This window comes from Hirundo rustica, chromosome 25 (assembly GCF_015227805.2).
Source record: "Hirundo rustica isolate bHirRus1 chromosome 25, bHirRus1.pri.v3, whole genome shotgun sequence".
NCBI lineage: Eukaryota > Metazoa > Chordata > Aves > Passeriformes > Hirundinidae > Hirundo > Hirundo rustica.
This window is the reverse complement of record NC_053474.1, coordinates 5,881,312-5,903,795: the sequence shown is the minus strand read 5'-3', so window position 1 is coordinate 5,903,795 and position 22,484 is coordinate 5,881,312. Positions and strand designations below refer to the sequence as shown.

The following is a 22,484-nucleotide window of genomic DNA, read 5'->3' as shown; positions in this document are numbered from 1 at the left end:
AGCAGCCCCCCCGGGCTGCGATCCAAGATCTGGATGAGGCTGGAATGGAGACTTTATTTAAGGCTGAGAACACCCCAGGTTTTTTTGTTTGGTTTTTTTTTTTTTCATGCTGTGATGTTTGAAAAGAGCAGGAAATGATCCCGAAAGGGGAGCAGGTGCAGGATTCCAGGGACATCAGCAGTGCCATCAGTGACATCTGCAGGGCCTGAGCTGTGCAGTCACTGGTGAGCAGATCCTTATCACTGCTGATAAGGCAGAGAGGCAGATTTTGGGAGGAAATTGAAATAGAAATATCAGCTTTTCCTTTGCAAGCAGCACAAGCATGAGAAAAGATCAGGGCAAGGTCAAAGCACCCTTTTTTGCTCACTAATTTTTTAGAAATCAAATTCTTTCTTCCTTCACTCAGCAATCAGACACCCTCAGAAATCAGACTCACAGTCTGGAAGCCATTAACGCTTTTATTTTAATTGAATCTCATCTTCCAAGTCACATGAAAGCAGGGGAAATGTACCCACTCAGGTATGAAATGGCAGAGCAGTGCTGGGCTGGAGATTCTGGGTCGCTGTCAATCTTCACAAGCAGACAGGGTGAGAGCTGCAGTTGCCGGGGGATTTTTGGCTGATCCCTTTTCTGCAGGAATTCTGGCTGGGCAGAGCTGCAGGGCTGCGTTATCCCAGAGAAAATTCCTTCCCTGTTCATCCCTCAGTCCCACTTCCAAAGGACTCCCTGCAGAGCCAGAGGAGGATCACCGTCCTGGTGGCGCAGAGCTCGGGCCGGCCCTGCTCCCCGCAGCAGCCAAATCCAGATCCAGGGATGGCAACCAGAGCCAGAGTCAGGAGATGGAGGTTCCAGAGCGGGACAGGACTCCAGCAGTTCCCCGGCAGGATCTGGCTGGAAAAAGCTGGGAATTGCTCTGGAGTGAGCACTGGGACTCTGCCGGGAGGGGAGAGGCAGCAGCAGCAGCACTCAGTGTCACCTCTCCCCCGGGCTGGGCTCAGATGGTCACGTAGGGAGGGGGGGAATCCTTGGAAGGCAATTCCAGGGCTTCCTCATAGGACGGCAGCACGGCCTGGAAGAGATCAGAGGTTATGGGATCCCAGGGAATTCATCCTGGAGAGCTCCTCTGCCAGCTTCAGAGCAGGGACAAAGAACCGCACGGGGCTGGGGCACAAAGGGCAGGAATCCAGCAGGGCTTGGATCCACCTTGTGCCAGCGCCAGCCCCATTCCCGGGACAGCAAATGGCCCAAGGCTCCTGAATGTGGAATCCCAGCCCCATTCCCAAGGAAAACTGAGGAATTTTACAGAGGGGCACAGCTGGGACACCATTGGCAAGACAGGGCTCAGCAGATTAGCCAAGATAAAAGCCAACCCTCAGCATTCCCTATCCTCAGCATTCCATATCCTCAGCATTCCATATCCTCAACATTCCATACCCTCAGCATTCCCTATCGCACAGCATTCCATACCCTCAGCATTCCCCATCCCTCAGCATTCCATATCCTCAACATTCCATATCCTCAGCATTCCATACCCTCAGCATTCCATATCCTCAGCATTCCATACCCTCAGCATTCCCTATCCTCAGCATTCCATATCCTCAGCATTCCATATCCTCAACATTCCATACCCTCAGCATTCCCCATCCCACAGCATTCCATACCCACAGCATTCTCCGTCCCTCAGCATTCCATACCCACAGCATTCCCTATCCTCAGCATTCCACGTCCCTCCCTCTTTCCTGCCCATCCATCCTCACAGCACTGAAATTCCAGAACTCCCAGGCAGAAAGGTGAAGAAAAATCTGATTTTAAACACTCTTAGCTACGGAAGCCAAAGTCCAGCTGGAATTAACCCCAAATTCCCGGATCAGGGCTCACAGGGAATTCATTCCCATTTATCCACTGTGCCTGAGTTTCACATTCCTTGCACATTGACTTCTAAAATTTAATGCAGAAGTAAAATTAAATGGATATTTTGTAATTAAAAATGGATTGTTAGCACTTGCTACTGGGGATTTGAAGGGCTGGAAATTCTCTCAGATCCCAAAAAAGCAGAGATAAGGATCACCAGTCTAAAGAATTCCTGTTGACAGAATAAATTCACTTTTCCTCACCTTTCCCACTGCTTTTGAGTCCATGTTTAGGAATAAATTCACTTTTACACTCCTTTTCCACTTATTGTGGCTCCACTTCCAGGAATAAATCCATTTTTTTTCCCTCACCTTTTCCACTGTTTTGGGTCCACTTTCTGGAGAAAATTCACTTTTCCTTACCTTTTCCACTGCCTGTGGCTCCAGTTTCTCCTCCTCCCTCCTGCTGTCTTTGATGTACTTAAAGCAGCTCAGGACACATTTGAACATGTAGGCCTGGAAAAGAGGGAAAAGAGAAGGAAAAGGGCAATTTCCCATGGCCCTGCAGGGAAAAAAGGGCATTTCCACTCTTGCCACCAGCCTGGGATTTTCCTGCTCTTTTCTCTGGAGGGAGAACTTTGGGATCATGATCCCAGGGCCTTGAATCTGTGTCTCCACCCTTCCCTAGGAATGTTATGATTCCATGGATTCAGAACAGCACTGGGGTGGGACTGGGATCAATAATCCAGTAAATATAAAGTGATTAAACATAAACCCCATCAAACACAACACTGAGAGCTCTGAGATCACCGTGTCCCGGGTAGGAAAGGAAATGGTGGCTCTGGTGTCATTTTTCCTTATTTTTATGGGTATTTTCATATTATTGAAGGCTATAAAGTCTGGATTCTGTGAATTCAGAACAATGCTGGGATGGGACTGGGATCAATAATTCAGTAAATATAAAGTGATTAAACATAAAATCCATGAAACACAACGTTGGGCACCTCTGAGATCACAAAATCCCGAGGTAGGAAAGGAAATGGTGGCCTGGATGTCATTTTTCAGAGCAGGTTATAAAGTCTGGATTCCATGAATTCAAAACACCAAGGTGGGACTGGAAATCCAGTAAATATAAAGCGATTAAACATAAAATCCATGAAACACAACACTGGGCACCTCTGAGATCACAATATCCCGAGGTAGGAAAGGAATTCGTGGCCTGGATGTCATTTTTCAGAGCAGGTTATAAAGTCTGGATTCTGTGAATTCAAAACACCGAGGTGGGACTGGAAATCCAGTAAATATAAAGCGATTAAACATAAAATCCATGAAACACAACACTGGGCACCTCTGAGATCACAATATCCCAAGGTAGGAAAGGAAATGGTGGCCTGGATGTCATTTTTCGGAGCAGGTTACAAAGTCCGGATGCCTCAGGAAAGCACCAGAGGCACCACAGAGACCCAAGGACTGCCCCAAAATCCCTTCATTCAGCAAAATCCCACCTTTGCAGCTCCCTGACAGGATCTCCTGGCACCCCATGGATTCATCCCCGCAATGAACGGAGCCTTTCTGAGGAGAAAGGATGGATTGAGGGGTTGTGGCCCAGGGAAATAAGCGGAGTCTGTGGGACTGGCCCTGTTAAATCAATATTTTCCCTGCTCAGAGCAGCACGGCAGAGTCGTGTGCCCGGTGTTTGTGTTGGCCTGGGAATGTGCTCGGGAACAGTTGGGATTTTCAGGGAACACAGGGAGCCACAGATCCCAAACCGGGGCTGTGCAGCCGAGCATTCCCAGGACAATGAGGGCCGCTTGTGTTGACACGAAGCCAAGACAAAGAGAAGGAATAAAATATCTGAGCTGAAAAAAATCAATCTCAACATTCCAGAGATTGGGAGTAAATCCAAACTTTGAGCATCTTTTGGGAATTTTGCAGAACCCTTCCTGCTTCCAAGGTCTCTTCATCCAGAGAGCAAATCTGGAGCTGTCATAGAAACTGGGTAAAATCCTCCAGTCATCCATGCAAAAAACCCAGTCAGTCTAAAACATAAATAAAAATCACACAGCAAAGGAATGCACTCCCTGATTTGGGCTTTGAAATAAATAAAAATCACACAGCAAAGGAATGCACTCCCTGATTTGGGCTTTGAAATAAATAAAAATCACACAGCAAAGGAATGCACTCCCTGATTTGGGGTTTGAAATAAAAATCACACAGCAAAGGAATGCACTCCCTGATTTGGGGTTTGAAATAAAAATCACACAGCAAAGGAATGCACTCCCTGATTTGGGGTTTGAAATTAATAAAAATCACACAGCAAAGGAATGCATTCCCTGAATTTGGGTTTAAAATACATCAAAATCATACAACAAAGGAATTCATTCCCCAATTTTCATTTTGAAATAAATAAAAGTCACACAGCAAAGGAATGCACTCCCTGATTTGGGGTTTGAAATAAATAAAAATCACACAGCAAAGGAATGCATTCCCTGAATTTGGGTTTAAAATACATCAAAATCATACAACAAAGGAATTCATTCCCCAATTTTCATTTTGAAATAAATAAAAGTCACACAGCAAAGGAATTCACTCCCTGATTTGGGGTTTGAAATAAATAAAAATCACACAGCAAAGGAATGCATTCCCTGAATTTGGGTTTAAAATACATCAAAATCATACAACAAAGGAAAGCATTCCCCGATTTTCATTTTGAAATAAGTTAAAATCTTACAACAAGGAATGCACTCCCCAGTTTTGTTTTTGAAGTAAATCGAAATCACAAGGAATTAATTTCTGCTTTCTTGTCCCTGTGGTGCTGGAGGGCTTTATGATTCCAAAGCCAGACAAAGATTTTGGAATATTTGCCCACCTCCCATCCCTGGAAGTGTCCAAGGCCAGGCTGGAGCACCCTGGGACAGTGGAAGGTGTTCCTGCCATGGCAGGGGTGAGGTGAACCTAAAGGTGCCTCCAACCCGAATCACTCCATGGATTTTGGATCACTCGTGGATGCAGACACCAGCACGGGGAATTGCCTTGATGGTGCCCTGGCAGCATCACCCTGCCCTGGGAATGTTTTTTCCAAGGAATTTGGAACAAGTGATCCTGTCCTGAACAAGTGAGCCTCCCCACGGCCTCAGCCCCACCCTGCCCTTGGAATGTTTCTTCCATGGAATTTTGAACACAGGTAATGCAGGCCCAGCCCCATGGTGCCCTGAGCTGGGAGGCTGCAGGGAGGGAATTCCATGGGATTTTACCCATGGAAGAGGAGAGGGATTGGACTGGGATTAAAGGATGCGGGTCCTGATGGCTTTTTGGGGAGTTGAGTAGACCAGGAGTCCTCTTACAACCCCAGCACAAAAACCCATTGCAAGTCCAGCATTTTGTGGGCAAAGCTGTGGAAAATTCCAATTAATCCGTTTGCCAGGTCAGGGAGATTCCTGCCAGCTGGGGCTCGGGGTTATCTCTGCTCCTGCTGCACACTCCATGCAAATATTAAAAAAGATTTTAAAGCCATGCCTGAAGTGCATCCGTGCAAAACTCTCCACTCCTCACTGGCTTATCTGGCCCACCTGGAAGGCTCAGAATATAAAATGGTTTCCAACTCACAAGCAGCACTTTCTGCCCAAGTGCCTGCAAGAATCTGCTTTTCTTTGTGGGGCTGAAGGTGTAAAAAGCACTTCTCTGAGCCACTGAAGCAATAAAAGAATAAAAACCCTCTCCAGTGGAGCTTCCTGAGGCACCAGCAGGGTTTAGCTCCTGGTTTTAATGAACTTTGGGAGAATCAGGGTGGAGAACCCTGCTCCCATCAGCCACTCACCAAATGAAAGATCTCACCTGCTGCTCAATAATCTCATTTATTTGGCTTTGTTTTCAGGCTTTTTCTCCTTCTAGAGAGGAATGGGCAGTGATGATGTGGGGACACAAAGTGGGATTTTGCTTTGTAACTCACACAGAAGTGTAAAAGGAGATATTTGTATAAATAATCTCATATAACATCAATAATCTCATTTATTTGGGCACATTGCAGCAGAGGGCTTTGCTGTGTTTGTTTTCAACCTTTTTCTCCCTCTAGAGAGGAACGGGCAGTGACGATTTGGGGACTCAAGAGGGATTTTGCTTTTTCAACCCCACAGAAAAGTAAACACAGGGATTTGGATAAACCATGTGGAGGCACAGCACCCACCGTGCCCGAGGAGAGCCCGACAAGGCAGAATTGGGAGAGAATTAAAGCTGGATTTCCCGGGGGGAGCCTCACTGCAGAGACGTTTACCTTGAGGAACAGCACGGCCACGAAGGCGATGGTGAAGGTGATCATCACTTTGGCGTATTCCTCTGCTGGCAGCTTCTCCAGGGCTGGCAGAGAGCCCTGGGGGAAAAGGAGAAGGTCTCAGCCCCAAGCACTCGTTCCCTCGGCCAGGGGCACCCACAGAGAGGGTTCAAGGTTCAGGCAGAACAAGGAACGGTGGATTTTCACCGGCAGCAGGATCACAGGGATTTGTTTTGTTTTGTTTTGTTTTGTTTTGTTTTCCTCCTGTTCTTTCCACTCCTTGGCCAAAGCCCTGTTTAAATGAGAACTTTTAAAATTTTAATTTCGACTTTTGCCAACAGCCTGGGACTTTCCTGCTCTTTTCTCTGCAGGGAGAAACTTGGGACCATGATCCCAGGGCCTTAAATCAGTGTCTCCATCCTTCCCTAGGAATGTGATGATTCCATCTATTCATAACAACACCAGGGTGGGACTTGTTAAACATGACTGTTTAATAAAGATGAATTTTGAGGCATTTTCCATGCAGGCAGCTCCACCTGAATCGCTTCTCTCTGCAATTTGCATCCATCAGATTCCTACAAGGAGAAACAAGGTGTATTTTTAAGGAACACGGGAGCTGTCAGTCAGGAACAGCGCCGGGGAGAACATGGAAATCCCTCTTTGTTGTCAACCTGAGCAGTTCTGGATGTTCCAGAGAGCTCAGAGAAGCGGCACAGCCACGGAATGGGGATTTGCAGGAGTTCCCAGTGTGGAAAATGAGCGGAGCTGGGTCAGACCTACCCCGCTGTTGACAGGCTTGAGGCTGAGGTAGGTGGGCACCTCCATGTAGGAGCTGCACAGGGTGAGGATGCTCAGGCAGAAATCCAGCAGCTGCAGCGCCAGCAGGGGAATCTTGGAGTGGCCCTGCTGGGGGGGACAGGAATTGGGTTACAGGCACAGGATCGGAGCACTTCTGCAGATTATTCACACTTCACACAGAGCCTGTGGCTGGTTCACACGGGGTCTAAGCCACTGAATTCCCTTAAACCCAACCCAAACCTTGCCTTCTGCTGGCCCAAAGAGCAAACCATTTGTGGGGCTTCGCCCGAGCTCCTCTGGCCGGAGCAGTGACAATCCCAGTTTATCTCTGGCAAACCCCTTCTGTCAGGGGCACACCCAGAGCCACCTCCCTCAACGCCAGGAGAAAATCAACATTCCAAGACTGGGGAAAATAATTATCCCAGCTGCCACGGGTTTCCTTCAGCCTCCAAGGATTGCATCCTGTCTCCATCCTGGAGAAACCGCCTCATGTCTGGATTCAGGATCCTAAAAGTCTTTTCCAAATTAAAGGATTCCATGACAAACCGCAGCCCAAGGTAACAATCCTTTATTCCAGCCTTCCAGGATCCTAAAGGTCTTTTCCATCCTAAAGGATTCCATGAAGAATTGCAGCCCAAGATAATGATCCTTTAATCCAAACTAAAGGGTTTCACAAGAACCACAGCCCAAGGTACTGATCCTTCATTCCATCATAAATGATTCCATGTGGAACCACAGCCCAGGGTAATCACCCTTCATTCCAACCTCCCAGGACCCTAAAGGTCTTTTCCAACCTAAAGGATTCCATGAGGAACCACAGCCCAGGATAACGACCCTTTATTCCTACCTCCCAGGATCCTAAAGATCTTTTCCAACCTAAAGGATTCCATGACCAATCACAGCCCAAGGTACTGATCCTTCATTCCATCCTAAATGATTCCATGTGGAACCACAGCCCAGGGTAATCACCCTTCATTCCAACCTCCCAGGACCCTAAAGGTCTTTTCCCATCTAAAGGATTCCATGACCAACCACAGCCCGGGATAAAGATCCTTCATTCCAACCTAAGTGACTCCTTGGAGCCACCCCAAGACAGGGATCCCCCGTTCCGCGCATCCCTCACCCCCCGGAGGGCAGGAGGTGCCCTGCCCAGGAGGAGGAGCTGCCACCCACCGTGTGGCCCAGCGAGGACACGGAGATGACCACGGGCACCTGGATGTAGGAGCTGAACATGGTCAGCAGGCTGAGGAGGAAATCAATGACCTGCAGAGCCAGGAAGGGGATCAGGAGCCGCTCCCTCTTCTGAGGAGGAAAAGCAGTGCCGGTTATTTCCACCCGGAAGGACTCTGATCGTGCTCCAAGAATTAACACTTCCCCGGGATTTCTGATTTCAGTGACAACTGATCCAGAGAAAACAGGGCATCAGTGCTGATTTTTTTCACCTTTTGGAAAATTCCTTTGAATTCTCCCTCTGTGACTCTGGCACTTCCCATCAGAGCTGTCTTCTGACTGTCCCTAAAATTTACCTCTCCGGAGGGAGAACTGGATTATTTGGGTGGTATTTAATACTTAGAACTCTGCCACCATCAGATTCCTGGGGTTTCCACCCCAAGGCCTGGTCATTCCTCCTTCTGAGCCGGGAAATGAGTCCCCGGTGCAACAGGGCAGTAACAGCTCTCTCACGGGACCTGACATGCAACAGAGCAAGGAAATGAGGCAAGAAAACCTTTCTAAATCATAAAATCTCCTTCATTTAACACCAAACATAGCCCAGATGGAAATGTTGCACTGACTTGGTAAATCTGGCTGTTTGAAGCTTTTCATGAGAACCTGATGCTTCAAACCAGTCTGGAACCAGGAGACATTTTCATTTGCCTTTTTTCCTGTATGATTTTGGTATTCTGGGATTTTTATCTGCCTTTTTTCCCTTGTGTGATTCTGTGGTTCTGGGATTTTTATCTGCCTTTTTTTCCTGTATGATTTTGGGATTCTGGGATTTTTATCTGCCTTTTTTCCCTTGTGTGATTCTGTGGTTCTGGGGGGTTTTCCTGCTTTTTTTGACCATAATTCCAGTGAGCACCATCCAAACCCTGATTGTCATTTGTGGGGAACGCACCTTGAGCACCCCAAGCAGGAGGTGGAAGCTGATGACAAGCAACATGAGGATCAGCAGGAAACTGGTGGTGACATCAGCTGAAAAGAACAAAAGTAATAAAAGGAATCACCACATCACCAAAAGACGTCCCAACTCCATCCCACCCCTAAGGGATGGCACAAAGAATTGTGTCTGTGGAGGAATTAATGCCATGCAGCTGGAATTAACCCTCTTTTCCCTTTTTATATCCGTTTTTCACCTCTCTTTGAAGTTCCTGCATCCACCAGGCCATGCAGGTTGTGAGCTCGAGGGAACCAAGGCCTGAAATGTGAAATATCCCAGGCTACAACATGAAGTATTCAAAAAGCCCAGAGGGCTTTGGCTGATGGCTATGAGCTGGAAATTATTTAGAGACTGACAGGCAAATAAAGGAACCAGCAGTGAAATGCTGAAGGATCTTCAGAATCTCTCAGAGAAGAGCAGGAATTTTAATCCCCCACCACTGGTGAGGCCAGGGAACACCAGGGGATGATCTGTCCCACCAACTCTGCAGCTGTGGGATGCAAGGGACACCTCAAAAATACAATGTGAGGGGGTTTAGGGTGATTTTTGGCAGCTGCTTTGGGTGCAGGGGGTGATGTTTTATATCCATGGAGTTCCTGCTCAACCTTTGCCTGGAAGCAGTTTTCTCCCCTGGAATCACAGCTTACCCTGGTGCTGATTCCCCTCTCCAGAGGCAAAACTCTGCTGCTTCTGCTCTTTACCTGCCTCTGCACAACCTTTCCCAGAGCCTCCTCTGACTCCTTTCCTTCCGTTTCACCCGAGTTTAAAACAGCACTGGCCAGTTTGGGTTCTTCAGTTCCTGAATGCTTCAAGAAAGGGTTCAATTCTGCTAGGAAGGAGCCAAACATTTGATTTTTCTGTCTTTTTTTTAAAGCAGCTGATCCTTCCCATAGGTGTACAGGACTGATGATCCTTGGGGGCCCCTTCCAGCTGAGGATATTCCACACAACCGTGAATAAATCCAGTGCCTAACTCTGTTTTATCCATCACCCTCTCACTGTTTTCATGAAGAACTCTGGGAATTGTGCCTGTAGAGTCCCTGTCATAGTCCAGCTGCTCTGAAATCCTTCACTGCTCCATATCACCCTTTTTTTCCCCACAAAAATTCATCTCCATCTCCTCCAGCTCTGAGTGTTCACCTGGAGCTTTGGTCCCCCTCTGGTGAGGGAAGATTTCAGTGCTTGGGCAGACCCCAAATCATCCTTTATTCCCTTTCTAGAAGTGGATATTCTTTATTACAGTGAATATTTCTTAATTAAATTTCTTTGTTTTGTTGCTGTTGCCCAGAGGATAAAATCATTCCCGAAGAAGCCAAGGCAGAGAAACCTGTCCCTGTTCTTCAGGCAGGTGACCCCAACACTGATAACTGTCACAGCTTTTTCAGAATTTGGACATTTGCTGTGTTTAGGGGGAAATGCAAAAGTTTCCCCCAGGGCAAAGGGACACAAATCTCCCCCCAACTCAAGAAAGACTAAAAATGCACTGAGAAGCCCTGGAACATTCCCAGGTTTGTTGAAGTCCTTCCTGAGCCACATCTGGGCAGGTGGCAGCAGCAGTGCCACCCCTCCAATCCTCCCTCCGCTGACAGAGTTCATTTAAATGCAATTTAAATTCATTTCAATTGATACAAACAGGATTTTCAATTCCCCTGCTGTCTCCTCTTTAAATCTCCTCCAGAAATGAGCTTTGGAGATGACGGGAAACCTTCAGTGTGGAAAGGAGCTCTGCCCAGCATTTCCTCCCCCCAGCACGAGGAGCCTCTTCCTTCCTCAGGCTTGGCAGAAAAACCCCCCAGGGAGCCAAAAAAAGCTGATCTCGAGGGGGATGGAGCCATCCAGAAGGGAATGATCCAAATTATCCACTTACCCTGCACCAGGAAAGGAGCGCTCTGATGGTGCAAAGCAAGGGAACAGCTTTTCCTCACAACCTGATAAAACCCCAGTGCAGGAGGTCGTGGGAAATGAGACCCAGAGGAGGAAGAAATCTTCATGGACAATGAAGAGAGAATCCCCAAACTCAGCAAACCCCGAGGGAGAGCAGGGAGGGAGGAGGGGAAAGGGCTCTGCCTCCTGGAGAAAATCAGGAACACGAAGGGCAACCCCCTCCAAAGGCAGCCACTGCTGCTTTCCCTCGGCTCCCAGCGCTGTGGGAAAGCCAGAATTCCAAGGCAGAACAACAACCCCACCTTTGAGGAGCAGGGGAGTAGAACCAAGGCTGGGATGTGGTGCACAAAGAGCCAAAGATTAACAGGGAACAGCCTAAACCCAAAACAGAGCTTAACAAAGGAGCCAGACTCAGCCTTTGTGGGACCAGCCCTAAAGGAGCCAATCCCATTAAAACCCAAACTCCCAAAGCCGTTTCCCTAAAGGAGCCAGTCCCAATCCCATTAAAACCCAAATTCCCAAAGCCTTTCCTCCTGGATATCTCCCAGGACTCAGGAATTTGCCCAGAGAGGATTTCTTTCCTTATCCTGGGATTTTCTGGGGTCCAGCACAGCTGCATTTTCCTACCTCTCTCTCCATGGGTCCTGCTCCAGCTCTCTGGCAGGATCCCTAATTAATTGGGAAGTGACCATTGCCAGCTAATTGCCCAGCTGGATCTTCCAAGCAGAGCCTGGATCAACCCCCCTGAACAAAACAACAAAGAAACAAAACCCCCACAACCCCACAACCACAAAGGAATGGGAAGAAAAGGAAAACCATGGGAAAACAACATCCCATGAGCTGGCTGCCTCCTGCTTGTTCCCAAGAAACAGAGTCATCCTCACTTGCTGCAGCAGGGATGGGTTGGGGCCATGACAAAAAACCAAAAACACACAATCCAAAAAAACCCCAAACTCAACCCCCCAAATGAACAAAAAGTCAAACAAATAAACCACAAAGAGTAACCCAAATAAACAATCAAACCCCCAAACAATCAAAACCCCAAACCAACAAAACAAAAGAACCCCAATAAACAAAAAATGAACCCCCAAACAACAACAACAAAAAAACCCAAAACAAAAACAAACAGACAAAAAAACCCAAACAAACAACAGCAACAAAAAACCACCCCAACCCCCCAAAACCAGCAAAACAACCAAACCCTGAAAGAGGAAGGAAACCCTTGAGGTCACATTTGCACCAAGTTCTCCAATTCCCATCAAATATTGAAACTGTGAGCACATTTTACAGGAATGGATGGATGGATGGATGGATGGATGGATGGATGGATGGATGGATGGATGGATGGATGGATGATGGATGGATGGATGATGGATGGATGGATGATGGATGGATGGATGGATAGTTGGATGGATGATGGATGGAGGGATGGATGGATGGATGGATGGATTATGGATGGATGGATGATGGATGGATGGATGAGGGATGGATGGATGGATGGATGGATGGATGGATGGATGGATGGATGGATGGATAGATGGATGGATGGATGGATGGATGGATGATGGATGGATGGATGGATGATGGATGGATGGATGATGGATGGATGGATGGATGGATGGATGATGGATGGATGGATGGATGGATGATGGATGGATGGATGGATGGATATGGATGGATGGATGGATGGATGATGGATGGATGGATGGATGATGGATGGATGGATGATGGATGGACGGACGGATGGATGGATGGATGGATGATGGATGGATGGATGATGGATGGATGGATGGATGGATGGATGGATGGATGGATGGATGATGGATGATGGATGGATGGATGATGGATGGATGGATGATGGATGGATGGATGGATAGATGGATGGATGGATGGATGGATGGATGGATGGATGGATGATGGATGGATGGATGGATGGATGGATGGATGGATGGATGATGGATGGATGGATGGATGGATGGATGGATGGATGGATGGATAGTTGGATGGATGGATGATGGATGGATGGATGCTCCGGTTTCCTTGTGCTGATCCCAGTCCTGGCTCTGGACCCTGCTGGATTATTCCCTGCTGGGTTATTTCCTGGGAAAGCTCTGCAGGAAAGGGTTTGCACCCTGCGTTGGGGGCTGAGCTGAGCAGAGCTGCCTCCAACACCCTCACGGGAATATTTGGGAATATTTGGGAATATTTCTCCATGGGAAACACGGGAACCATTGCACTGCCCCTTGCTTGGGTTCCTATCAGCAGGACTCACCCCAAATCCCATTTTTTGCTCATTGCTGATGCCCTTCCCCTTGGAACTGGGTGATTAAAGTCCCTTCCAGTCCAGAATTCCGTGATTTTGTTGGATGAACCAAACCTTGCAGTGCTGATGTCAAACAGCCCTGGGGGATCCCAGTGGTGCCTCTTTCCTTGGAAAAACGTGAAGCCAGCTTTTATAACTTCCCCAGGACTGCCTATTCCTGGTTTGGTGCTTTTCCCTATTTCTGTCTCCTGTCCTGGCAACAGGAGACTTTGGAATGTGCAGGAATCTGTACCCAGCCTCCTTTTCCTCCACGTACAGGGAATTTTCAGCCCAGGAACAGCCTCTCTGGAAAAGCAGGGAGCAGCAATCCCAGGGGTCGTGTTTTTCTCTCTGTGGGCATGGACGGGGCACAGATGGGGGCTGGGTTCCTCCTTTTGCTCCCAGGGTTATGGCAGCTCGTGGTTTTACGTGGAAAATGACTCAAGAAAGGAACCGCCCCTGCTCTTGTTTCCAAACAGCTCTCACCGAACATCCTGGTTGGGCAATTTCGAGGGCTGGGGCGCTGTTTGTTTTAGATGGCACCTCAAGAGACAGCTCCGGGTCTTTGCAAGGAGCTGAGCTGGATCCTTCTGGAGGAATTCAATCCTTCAGGAATTGTGAGCTGTGGGGCAGCTTGGCTGCCTCTTCCAGCCACCAGTGTTCTGGAAGAACACACCAGGGGCTGGGAAAATCTGGGAATGGGGGTCACAGGAGCAGGAAGGGGTGGTGTGGCACTGTCCAGATGAGAGGCAGGAGATCCATGGGAATGGTTCCATGGGAATGGTTCCATGGGAATGGCTCCATGGAAATGGCTCCATGGGAATGGCTCCATGGAAATGGCTCCATGGCATGGAGGGGTGTTGGTGGCGGTGTCCCACAGCCCACACATCCATGGGATCAGTGTGGGGTGGGATTTTCCCCTCTGTCCATTGAGGAGTTCTCGGACACTTCAGTGTATCCCTGGGAATGCCCAGAACGTGAAGGAAGTCAGGAGTGTGTGTGAGGCTGGAATGATCTGGGGAAAAGGGGGAGGAAGGGAAACCAGGATTGCCAGGGGAATCCACAGGAGATTCCAGAGGGAGCTGAAGGACTCTGCAGGTGCTGCAGAGTTTGGGCTGATCTTCGGAAATCAAAACTTCTCTGGGCTCCACATCGGTCTCCTACAGAGCCTTGACCTAAAGCAAACCCCAAACACAGCCTGAAGTCCTTCCTGAGCTTTTGACCCAGAATTCCAAATTCTTTGATGGAAAAGGCAGAGGGAGCAATGCAGGACTGAGGGATCCCTCCCTGCCCCACAGCTGCTCCCCAGCATTCCCAGGACCCACCAATTCTGTAGTAATCCTTGTCCAGGTCTTTGCAGAAACCCTTCCCGTTGGCCACCTCCAGGGAATACTCGATCAGCAGCAGGACGCTCATGACCTGGAGAACAAAGCAAAAAACACAATTCAGGGGCCTTGGGCCAAATTCCCAGCAGGGAATTTATTTCCAGGGAACACTGGATGGATGAGTCTCCAAGTGAGCCGAACACAAAGGGTTTAAATCCCAGGAAATTCTGAGATAACAGTTATCAGTTTATTAATATTTTGGATTTAACTGCCAGCAGAAGGAAGACGAGAAATGACAAAGGCAGGGAGTTTTGTTTCAGTGGTTTTTATCCTGGTTTTATGCTTTGAAATTGCCTTTTGCTCCAGAGGTGAGGGAAATACAATACCAGTATTCCAAAGTGTAAAAAGAAACACAAAAAATATTAAAGATCCCGCTGTAAGTGTAGCTGTGCCTCTGCATTGGCAAAACCATCACTTTTCTTCTTTTATTATTATGAGGAAAACCTCCAAATCTTTTGGGGTTTTTTTCACATTGAACCAGAATGGTTTTCCCCAAATTTTCCAACAGGGCCATCAAACCCCAGCCTCCAGAGTTCATTCTGTCCTGAGTTTACCGAGCTGGGAGATGCAGGAAGGTCGGGAACTGCAGGCTCAGTCCTGGCCCTGGAATTCTGCACTCGCCCAGGGATGATGTGCAGTGAAAAATCCATGTCTGGGCCCAGCTTAGGAGATCTCCATGGAATCAGAGAATCACGGAAAGAATGGAACTTGCTGGATTATTCCCTGCTGCCATCCTGGGAGAGCTTTGCAGGAAGGGGTTTCCACCCTGCACCGGGGCTGAGCTGAGCTGAGCAGCCTCCAACCTATCCACAGGAATATGTGGGAATATTGCTCCATGGGAAACGTGGGAACCATTGCCCACATTTGGAAGGAATTTGTCCACGGGTTGGAAGGGATTGGAAAGCTCATCCCATCCCACCCCAGCCATGGCAGGGACACCTCCACTGTCCCAGGCCGCTCCCAGCCCCAGTGTCCAGCCTGGCCTTGGGCACTGCCAGGGATCCAGGGCAGCCACAGCTGCTCTGTCCATCCATTCCTGCGTGTGTATCCCTGCCCGTCCCTGTGTGTATCCCTGTGTCCTTGAGTGTCCCTGTGTGTATCCCTATGTGTCCTTGAGTGTCCCTGTGTGTCTCTGGGTGTCCCCGGGTGTCCCTGAATGTCCCCAGGTGTCCCTGGTTGTCCCGGTCTGTCCCTGTGTGTCCCCATCTGTCCCTGTCTGTCCCTGTGTGTATCCCTATGTGTCGCTGAGTGTCCCTGTGTGTTCCTGAATGTCCCCAGGTGTCCCTGTGTCTCTCCCCGTGTATCCTCGTTTGTCCCTGTGTCTCCCTGTGTGTCCCTGTGTGTCCGTGTCTATCTCTGTGTCTCCCTGTGTGTCCCTGTGTGTCCCTGGGTATCCCTGTGTCTCCCTGTGTCTCTCTGTGTGTCCCTGGGTGTCCCTGTGTCTCCCTGTGTCTCCCTGGGTGTCCCTGTGCCCAGGCTCTGCTCCAGCCTCTGCTCCAGGCTCTGCTCCAGGCCCAGCAGTGGCACCAGATCCACGGGCAGGGCCTGAGCCCAGCAATTCCCCTGCACAGGGGGCAGGACTGCCCTGGCAGTGCCCAGCGCTGAGCAGAGCCCAGAGAGGGGCTGGAGTCTCCTCCCTGGGGTATTCCAGAGCCACTGGACACGGAGCTGTGCCCTGAGCTCTGGGATAGCCCTGCTGTCACCCCGGGCTCCCCCCGGCTCGGTGGCCCTGAGCCCTCTGCCCCCGCAGTGAGGCACACGTGTCCCAGGCCTTATCTGCCACCCACATCAGCACAGCTCTGGCAGAGCTGAAATAACTTTTCCTGCAGAGCTGCACCAACCTCTCACTTCAGGCAGGGCCCGAGCAGCGCCGCGGGCGAGGAGGAAACCGCTGTGGTCTGGGCTCACGTGTGCCAGCTGTGGCTGCTGCTCGGGCTGGGCACAGAACAGTTCTGTGCTCCCAGAGGGACCCAGACAGGCTTTGGGCAGTGGGGGTGCACAGCCAGGGGTGCTGAGCTGTCCTAGGTTACAGTGTAAGATGTGCCCAAAGTTGTATTCTATCTCCACCTACATGAGCTGTTGAAACTAAGTTGTGCACTGTTTCCCGTGCCCCCTCCCTCCAGACTATCTCCTGTCCATGGCCCATCAATGCCCTGCTGCATGACTCACAGGTAACTCCCTCTGGGGGCTATCTCTGCTTAATGGGCAATCAAGGACCCATTGCAAGACTGATAAAATGATATCAGTCCATTGTGAGATGCTCCGCCCAGGGGGAGGAGCCAAGCATTCCCACCTGGATGCAATCTGGGATTTGGGACAGCACAGGCAGCCTTACCCACTGGATTCCCAGAGGACAAGAGCTACCAGACCTTTCTGTGGGAACACTGCTTCAACAAGACCGCTTCATCTGGACTGCTACCACCACGGTTTCAGGTTGTATTCTGACTCTGTCAGTGATATTTTGTACAACTGCATGCGTTTTGTTTTATTTTACCTTTCTTTCTCTCCTATTAAACTGTTTTTTCTGACTTGGAGTCTCTCGCTGGTTTTGCCCTCAAGCCAGTACATGAGCCGTCCTGGCGAAGGAGCCGTGGGGGGCAAGGCTCTGCCTTGGCCTGGAAAGGGGAAGCGAGGTTTGGAGGCGACAGGAGCTGAGCACAGCCCCTCTCTGTGCCTCTGTGTCAGCTGCAGAAGACCTAGAAATAATCTGAGACCAAACTCACCCGCTCTCTGAGCCCCCAGCTGCAGCTTCCAGGAGAGCTGTGGCACTCCCAGGGCGAGCACCCACCCAGGCACGCTGGGCTGCAGAGGGACCGGGAGCCCCTGGCCCACCCTGTCCCTCCCAGTCTCAAATTCTGTCCAGCGTCTGAATGAGCATGTGTCAGGTTTTCCCTGGGCCTGTCTGATGCCAGCTTGTTCAAGAGTCACTCTGCTGTCTTCCCTTTTTTTCCACGAAGCAAATGAACTTTGCAATTTGCTCGTGAGCTGGCAGGAAAAGGAGGAATATCCAGATCTCATTACACGAGGACACTACAAAGTTAACACGAGTTCAGCTTAATGGAACAGCATTTCAGCTCCCAGGGCAGCTCTGAACCCTGTCAAGGATGAAATTGCATCGATCCAGAGTCTCTTTACAGCTGCTGGTGCCGCTTGGGAGGGGAGGGATCTCTTAATGAAGACACATGGAGATCACACCTGACTGCAAGGTGCCTGAGAGGTTTTGCGTTCAAGCTCCCAAACAGGTTTTTCTTCCTTTACTTCTGCTGTTGGTCCAACCCCCCAATTGCCAGCATGGGAAATATGGGCAGAAATTGCTTTTTCAAGTTTCACTTAAAAGGAGGCCTGAGCAAAATAAATGAGCTGGGCCCTAAATATCCATTTTTTCTGAAAGAGGAGTGGGTGAGAGCAGGACAGCAAACCCCAAATTCCCCCATCCCATCCAGCAGATCCAGAGGCTGAATGTGAGGAACTCTCTCTGATGTGTGTCAGAGAAAAACAAGGCCCTGGTTTCCTTGCTGGTGTGGAAATGAGCCACACAACCCAGACCAAGTGCAGTCACACAAGATAAGATCATGGCAGGAAACCCCAGCCCAGCCTGAGAGGTTCAGGAGGATTTTAATGCAAAAGTTGATTAAAATTTTCCATTTTGCGTTGAAAGAAGGAAGCAATGAGCTGCGAGCTGGCAGAGAGCTCCTCTGGCATGGAGAGCCAGGCCAGCACCAGGACACCTCTCCAGCAGCTGGCTTTGGCACGCTGGAATGTGGGGCCGTCCTTATTCCTGCAGGGAATGCACATCCAAGGGGATGAGCCCTCCGCAGAGGGGCTTTTCGGGAAGAAGGCAGAGGAGGATGGATGTGGTGCCCGCCCCACACTCCTTGCTCAGCTACTCCCACTGCAGATCCACCCCACAGCTCCAGAAGAAACCAAAAACTTCTCATTTCAGACAGAAAAATGCCCAGTTCCCTTTCCCTTTGCAATGCCACAGCAGGAGAAAGGTGGGTTTAAATTAGAGGATTTCACTTCCAGGTACTCAATTCCCAGCCCTTCCTCCCTTATCTCCTACAGCTGGAACTTTTGGTGAGATGTCACCCTGGTTTTTCTGAGTTTTTTAAAGCTTTTTGATTGTTTATAAAATTGAGTCAGACCTTTTAGCTACTGTACAATATTAGGAGCAGTTTCTACCTTTTTCTCACAGATGTAACATAAACAAATCCTTTGTTTTTCATTCTCTGTCCTTTGTTTGCATATTTCTAACCTGAAAACAATTGTAACTGACAGTTGGTCTGGCCATTCGGCTGGGAGGTGATAACTCCAGAAGCCAATCCACAGCCAGACCCACAAATGTATAAAAAGTAAGAAATAAACAGGCAGAGGGCTCTCCGCCTTGTTCTCCACCTTGGCTCAGCCTTGAGCTGGCTCGGAGGAACCCTCTGCCCTGCGAAAATCTCTTGACTCCGTGTGATTGCTTTGCGTATCCCGGTCACAGTGCAGTCCATTAAAAAGAGCTTCACATTTCTTGGTGGAAGAAATTTGAATCCCCCAGGAACGGCCGGAGCTGGGCCAGGGCAGGCTCAGGCTGCAGAGCAGGGAAAGGTTCTTCCCCCAGAGGGTGCTGGCACTGCCCAGGCTCCCCAGGGAATGGGCACGGCCCCGAGGCTGCCAGAGCTCCAGGAGCCTTGGGACAGCGCTCCAGGGATGCACAGGGGGGGTTGGTGTGGTCTGGGCAGGGCCTGGGGTGGGACTTTAGGATTTTTGGGGTCCCTTCCAGCTCAGGACCTTCTGTGGTTCCATGACATGCTGAAATAACGTCGGACTGAGATAAATCCTGTCATTGAATCAAGGGAGATAAATTGGGGTGTCTTGAATGCGGAATCTGACACACAGAGCCCCGATTCCCTGGAGATAATCCTGCTGCAGCTGCAGTGGGGTTGGACTGCTCTTAGAGGTCATGCTGGGACTTTTTTCCTGATCCTCAGGTGATTTCGTGCACGTGGCCCTGGTGTGGGGCTGCTCCTCTTCTGCTTCACCCCAGGGGTTTCTGCGAGGGGAGCTCAAAGCCATGGGGGGCAGGGGCAGGGGACAGAGTGCTCTGGGGCTCTGACACAACCAGGGGACACAGCACAAAGAGCGCCACACAAAACCTGCCCTGTCAGTGCTTCACCTTCTCTCTCGTGAATTTCCGAGTGGCTCTTGTGGCAGCTGAGGGTGAAGTGAGGAGCGCTTTGAGCTCTCATTTGGTTTCCTTTCACCACCTTTCATCGTCTCCTGCCGCCTCCTTGGCTGTGCTGTTGCAGCAGAAGCAGCTCAGGCTCTGTGGCACCCCTGGGTCAGCCCCAGCCTGGTGAGAGCTCAGTGAATCCCACTCTGGGCTCACCTGAATCATGGCCAGAGGTGAGGACAGGGCCCGGGAGTGTTCCAGAGGTGAATTTCGGCCCTGTGAGTTACAGAGCTGCCAAAGAGAGGAGCTGGAGTGCGGCTGGGGCCAGACAAGGTGCAGACACTGCTTCCCAATCAAAGACCAGCAGGAAGGGAATTCTGTGCTGCACAGGAGCAAGTTTCCAGTCCTCATCTTAAATCTCTCTGTGAAACACCTCGAGGCCTGTTCATGGCTGGAGGAGCTGATGAGCAGGACAAATTCCCCAGGGCTGTCTTTGAAAGTCACCTGCAGGTCATGTCCCCAGTGGAGCTTTGCTGATCACATGCCCATCCTCTCCTCGTTCCCCTCCTGCTCCTTCCCTGCCTGTTGCAGAATGCCCAGAACTTATTCCAGCTGTCTCTGAGGAGATCAGCAGCGAGGCAGAGCTGATTTATGGGAGGAGAAGGCATTGCCACAGGGCCTGAGAGCTCTTTGATGGCACTGCTCTCACCCAGCACCCGGCTGGGATCCATCCCTGGCACCTGCAGCAGGAACTTATCCTGATCCAAACCCCCAGCACTGATGGAGCAAATCAGCCAAGGTATAAATCCCCTTCTCAGTTTCCCTCCCCCTGCCCAGCTGCAGCTGCACCATCAGAAAGGAAGAGGAGAGGCAGGGGGAAATGGTTGGTATTGCGTGGTATCTCTTAAAGACGTCAGACAAGACCTATCCAAAAATTACCCTGTTTGCCAAGGGCAAAGGGGATGGTACAGCAGCTGCTGCTGCTCCAGGGAAGAGGGGGGACCTTGGAATGTCCTTCCCAAGCCACAGCTGCCATGCCCATGGGATTTCTGCAGGCTGCACGTCACCCCAGTGCCCCTCTCCTGTCCAGCTAAGGTGTCACAGCCCCATTACCGCCCCGAGGGCACCAAACCCTGACTGTGCACACCCAGAGCTGTGGTGGGACCACGGAATGCCCTTCCCATGCCACAGCTGCTGATCCTATGGGATTTCTGCAGGCTGCAGGTCCCCAGCTCCTCCTCTGCTGCCCACGGGACCTGTGAGAGCCCCGTTACCACCCCGAGGGCTCCCAAACCATGACTCTGCACACCCAGCGCAGCACAGGGATTATTTTAATAACCCATCCATGTGAGAAACCACATCCTCAGGACGGCTGAAAGCACCTAAAGCTCCTCAGTGCAGCCAGGAGCGTGGGAGAGAGGGGCCTCCAGGCTCTCCTGCTCTGCCATCCCTGCCCTGAGCAGCTTCTCCAGCTGCCCGGGAGCTTTACACAGCCAGGATCCAATGGGAACCAACAGAGACACGGAGGAGGCAACTCTGCCCATCCCCCTCTGCTCCTCCAGCTCCCAAATCCCTCCAGTGCCCCATTCCCACATCCCCACTGCCAGTGCTGCCCATTCCCACCCAGCAGGTTCGGGATACTCTCGGGTGGGAGCTCCTGCGCGGAGCAGAAAAACAGGAAGCAGAGCAAATTTCACTGAGCTCCAATTGGCAGAGCCAAATTGGAACAAAAAAATCATTCAAAACCCCTCCCAGCACAGTGAATTCTGCTTCTCCCTGTCCCCCACCACCTTTTGTTCATCCCTCTTAACTCATTGGGCTTTCCTCTTGGGAACAGAGAACATTCCAGCATCGGGGAACCCTGTGAACCACAACAATGTGCCTCCTGCAGAGCCTCCACCTCTGTCTTCCTGTCTCCCCGTCCCTGTCCCCCTTCCAGGGCCAGGACTCACCATGTGGAAGATCCCCAGCGCCACTGTCGCTGTCTTGATGTTGAAGCAGCAGCATTTGGGGGGCTCAGGGAGGATTTGGGGGGTCATTTTCGTGTCCCTCTGAGCACTCCTGAGTTAATGAGGTCGAATTTGCAGCCGCCCCTCGGAAAGCGAAGCGAGAGCAGCTCGGCTTCCTTCCTGCTCTCTGAATGTGTGAAGTCATCTACAAAGTCACATGAGGCCTTTGGGTTTCTCAATCACAAAGAAAGCAAAACTGGGGGGCTTTTAGAAAGCACCCAGCTGGGAAATCGGAGCCCCAGCTCTGCTCCGGTGTCCAGCACAGGGGTGTCAGGGAAGGAGGAGCAGGAGCAGGACGTGGCTGTGTCCTACAGATAACCTCAGGAACAAAAGCAGGGGCCAGGAATTTCACCTCAAACTCACCCTGCTGTTTCTTCAGCCAAGCATCCAAGTTCCTCCCTTTGGACCTGGCGTTCCCTGCCAGCAAAGGCAGCATTCCCTGGAAACACCTGGGAGCTGATGCTGGAGCAGCGCTGGGCTCTGGCAGCAGGAGGGTGGCAGAGGGTGTGGATGCCTTGTTGGGACTACCCAAAAACAGAGGCCAGGCAGAATTAAGGGAATAAAAAGCAGATCTATGTATTGAAGGGCCTTCGGGTACATTTTGGGCAGATAAAGCCCCACAGGGGCTGCACCCAAAATGGACAAAGTGTCACAGGTTTTCACTTTGATGAGTT

General features: G+C 50.3%; 1 protein-coding gene across 2 annotated transcripts; it reads right to left on the bottom strand.

Annotated features, from left to right (window-relative positions):
- Positions 1-440: 440 nt before the first annotated feature.
- LAPTM5 (lysosomal protein transmembrane 5) lies at positions 441-21,896 on the bottom strand. Of its 2 annotated transcripts, none has more exons than XM_040086434.2 (8): positions 21,754-21,896; positions 14,584-14,677; positions 9,032-9,108; positions 8,089-8,217; positions 6,898-7,020; positions 6,121-6,216; positions 2,274-2,366; positions 441-1,069 (listed from the first exon to the last, which is right to left on the bottom strand). In XM_040086434.2, exons 1-8 carry the CDS (start codon positions 21,838-21,840, stop codon positions 995-997), a joined length of 774 nt encoding a protein of 257 aa, XP_039942368.1. In that variant the 5' UTR covers positions 21,841-21,896; the 3' UTR covers positions 441-994. The 2 variants fall into 2 exon arrangements, with proteins under 2 accessions (XP_039942368.1, XP_039942367.1); XM_040086433.2 differs by having other exon boundaries at positions 6,898-7,023; positions 21,754-21,890.
- Between the last annotated feature and the right edge of the window lie 588 nt (positions 21,897-22,484).

What these genes read in the sequence shown, in the direction of transcription:
- LAPTM5 (XM_040086433.2), bottom strand. Translation starts at nt 21,840, where the DNA reads ATGACCCCCCAAATCCTCCCTGAGCCCCCCAAATGCTGCTGCTTCAAC. An exon ending in CAAGGATTACTACAGAATTG is followed by an intron (nt 9,109 to 14,583) that starts GTGGGTCCTGGG and finishes TGTTCTTTTCAG; the next exon opens with CTGATGTCACCACCAGTTTC. An exon ending in TCCTGCTTGGGGTGCTCAAG is followed by an intron (nt 8,218 to 9,031) that starts GTGCGTTCCCCA and finishes TTTCCTCCTCAG; the next exon opens with AAGAGGGAGCGGCTCCTGAT.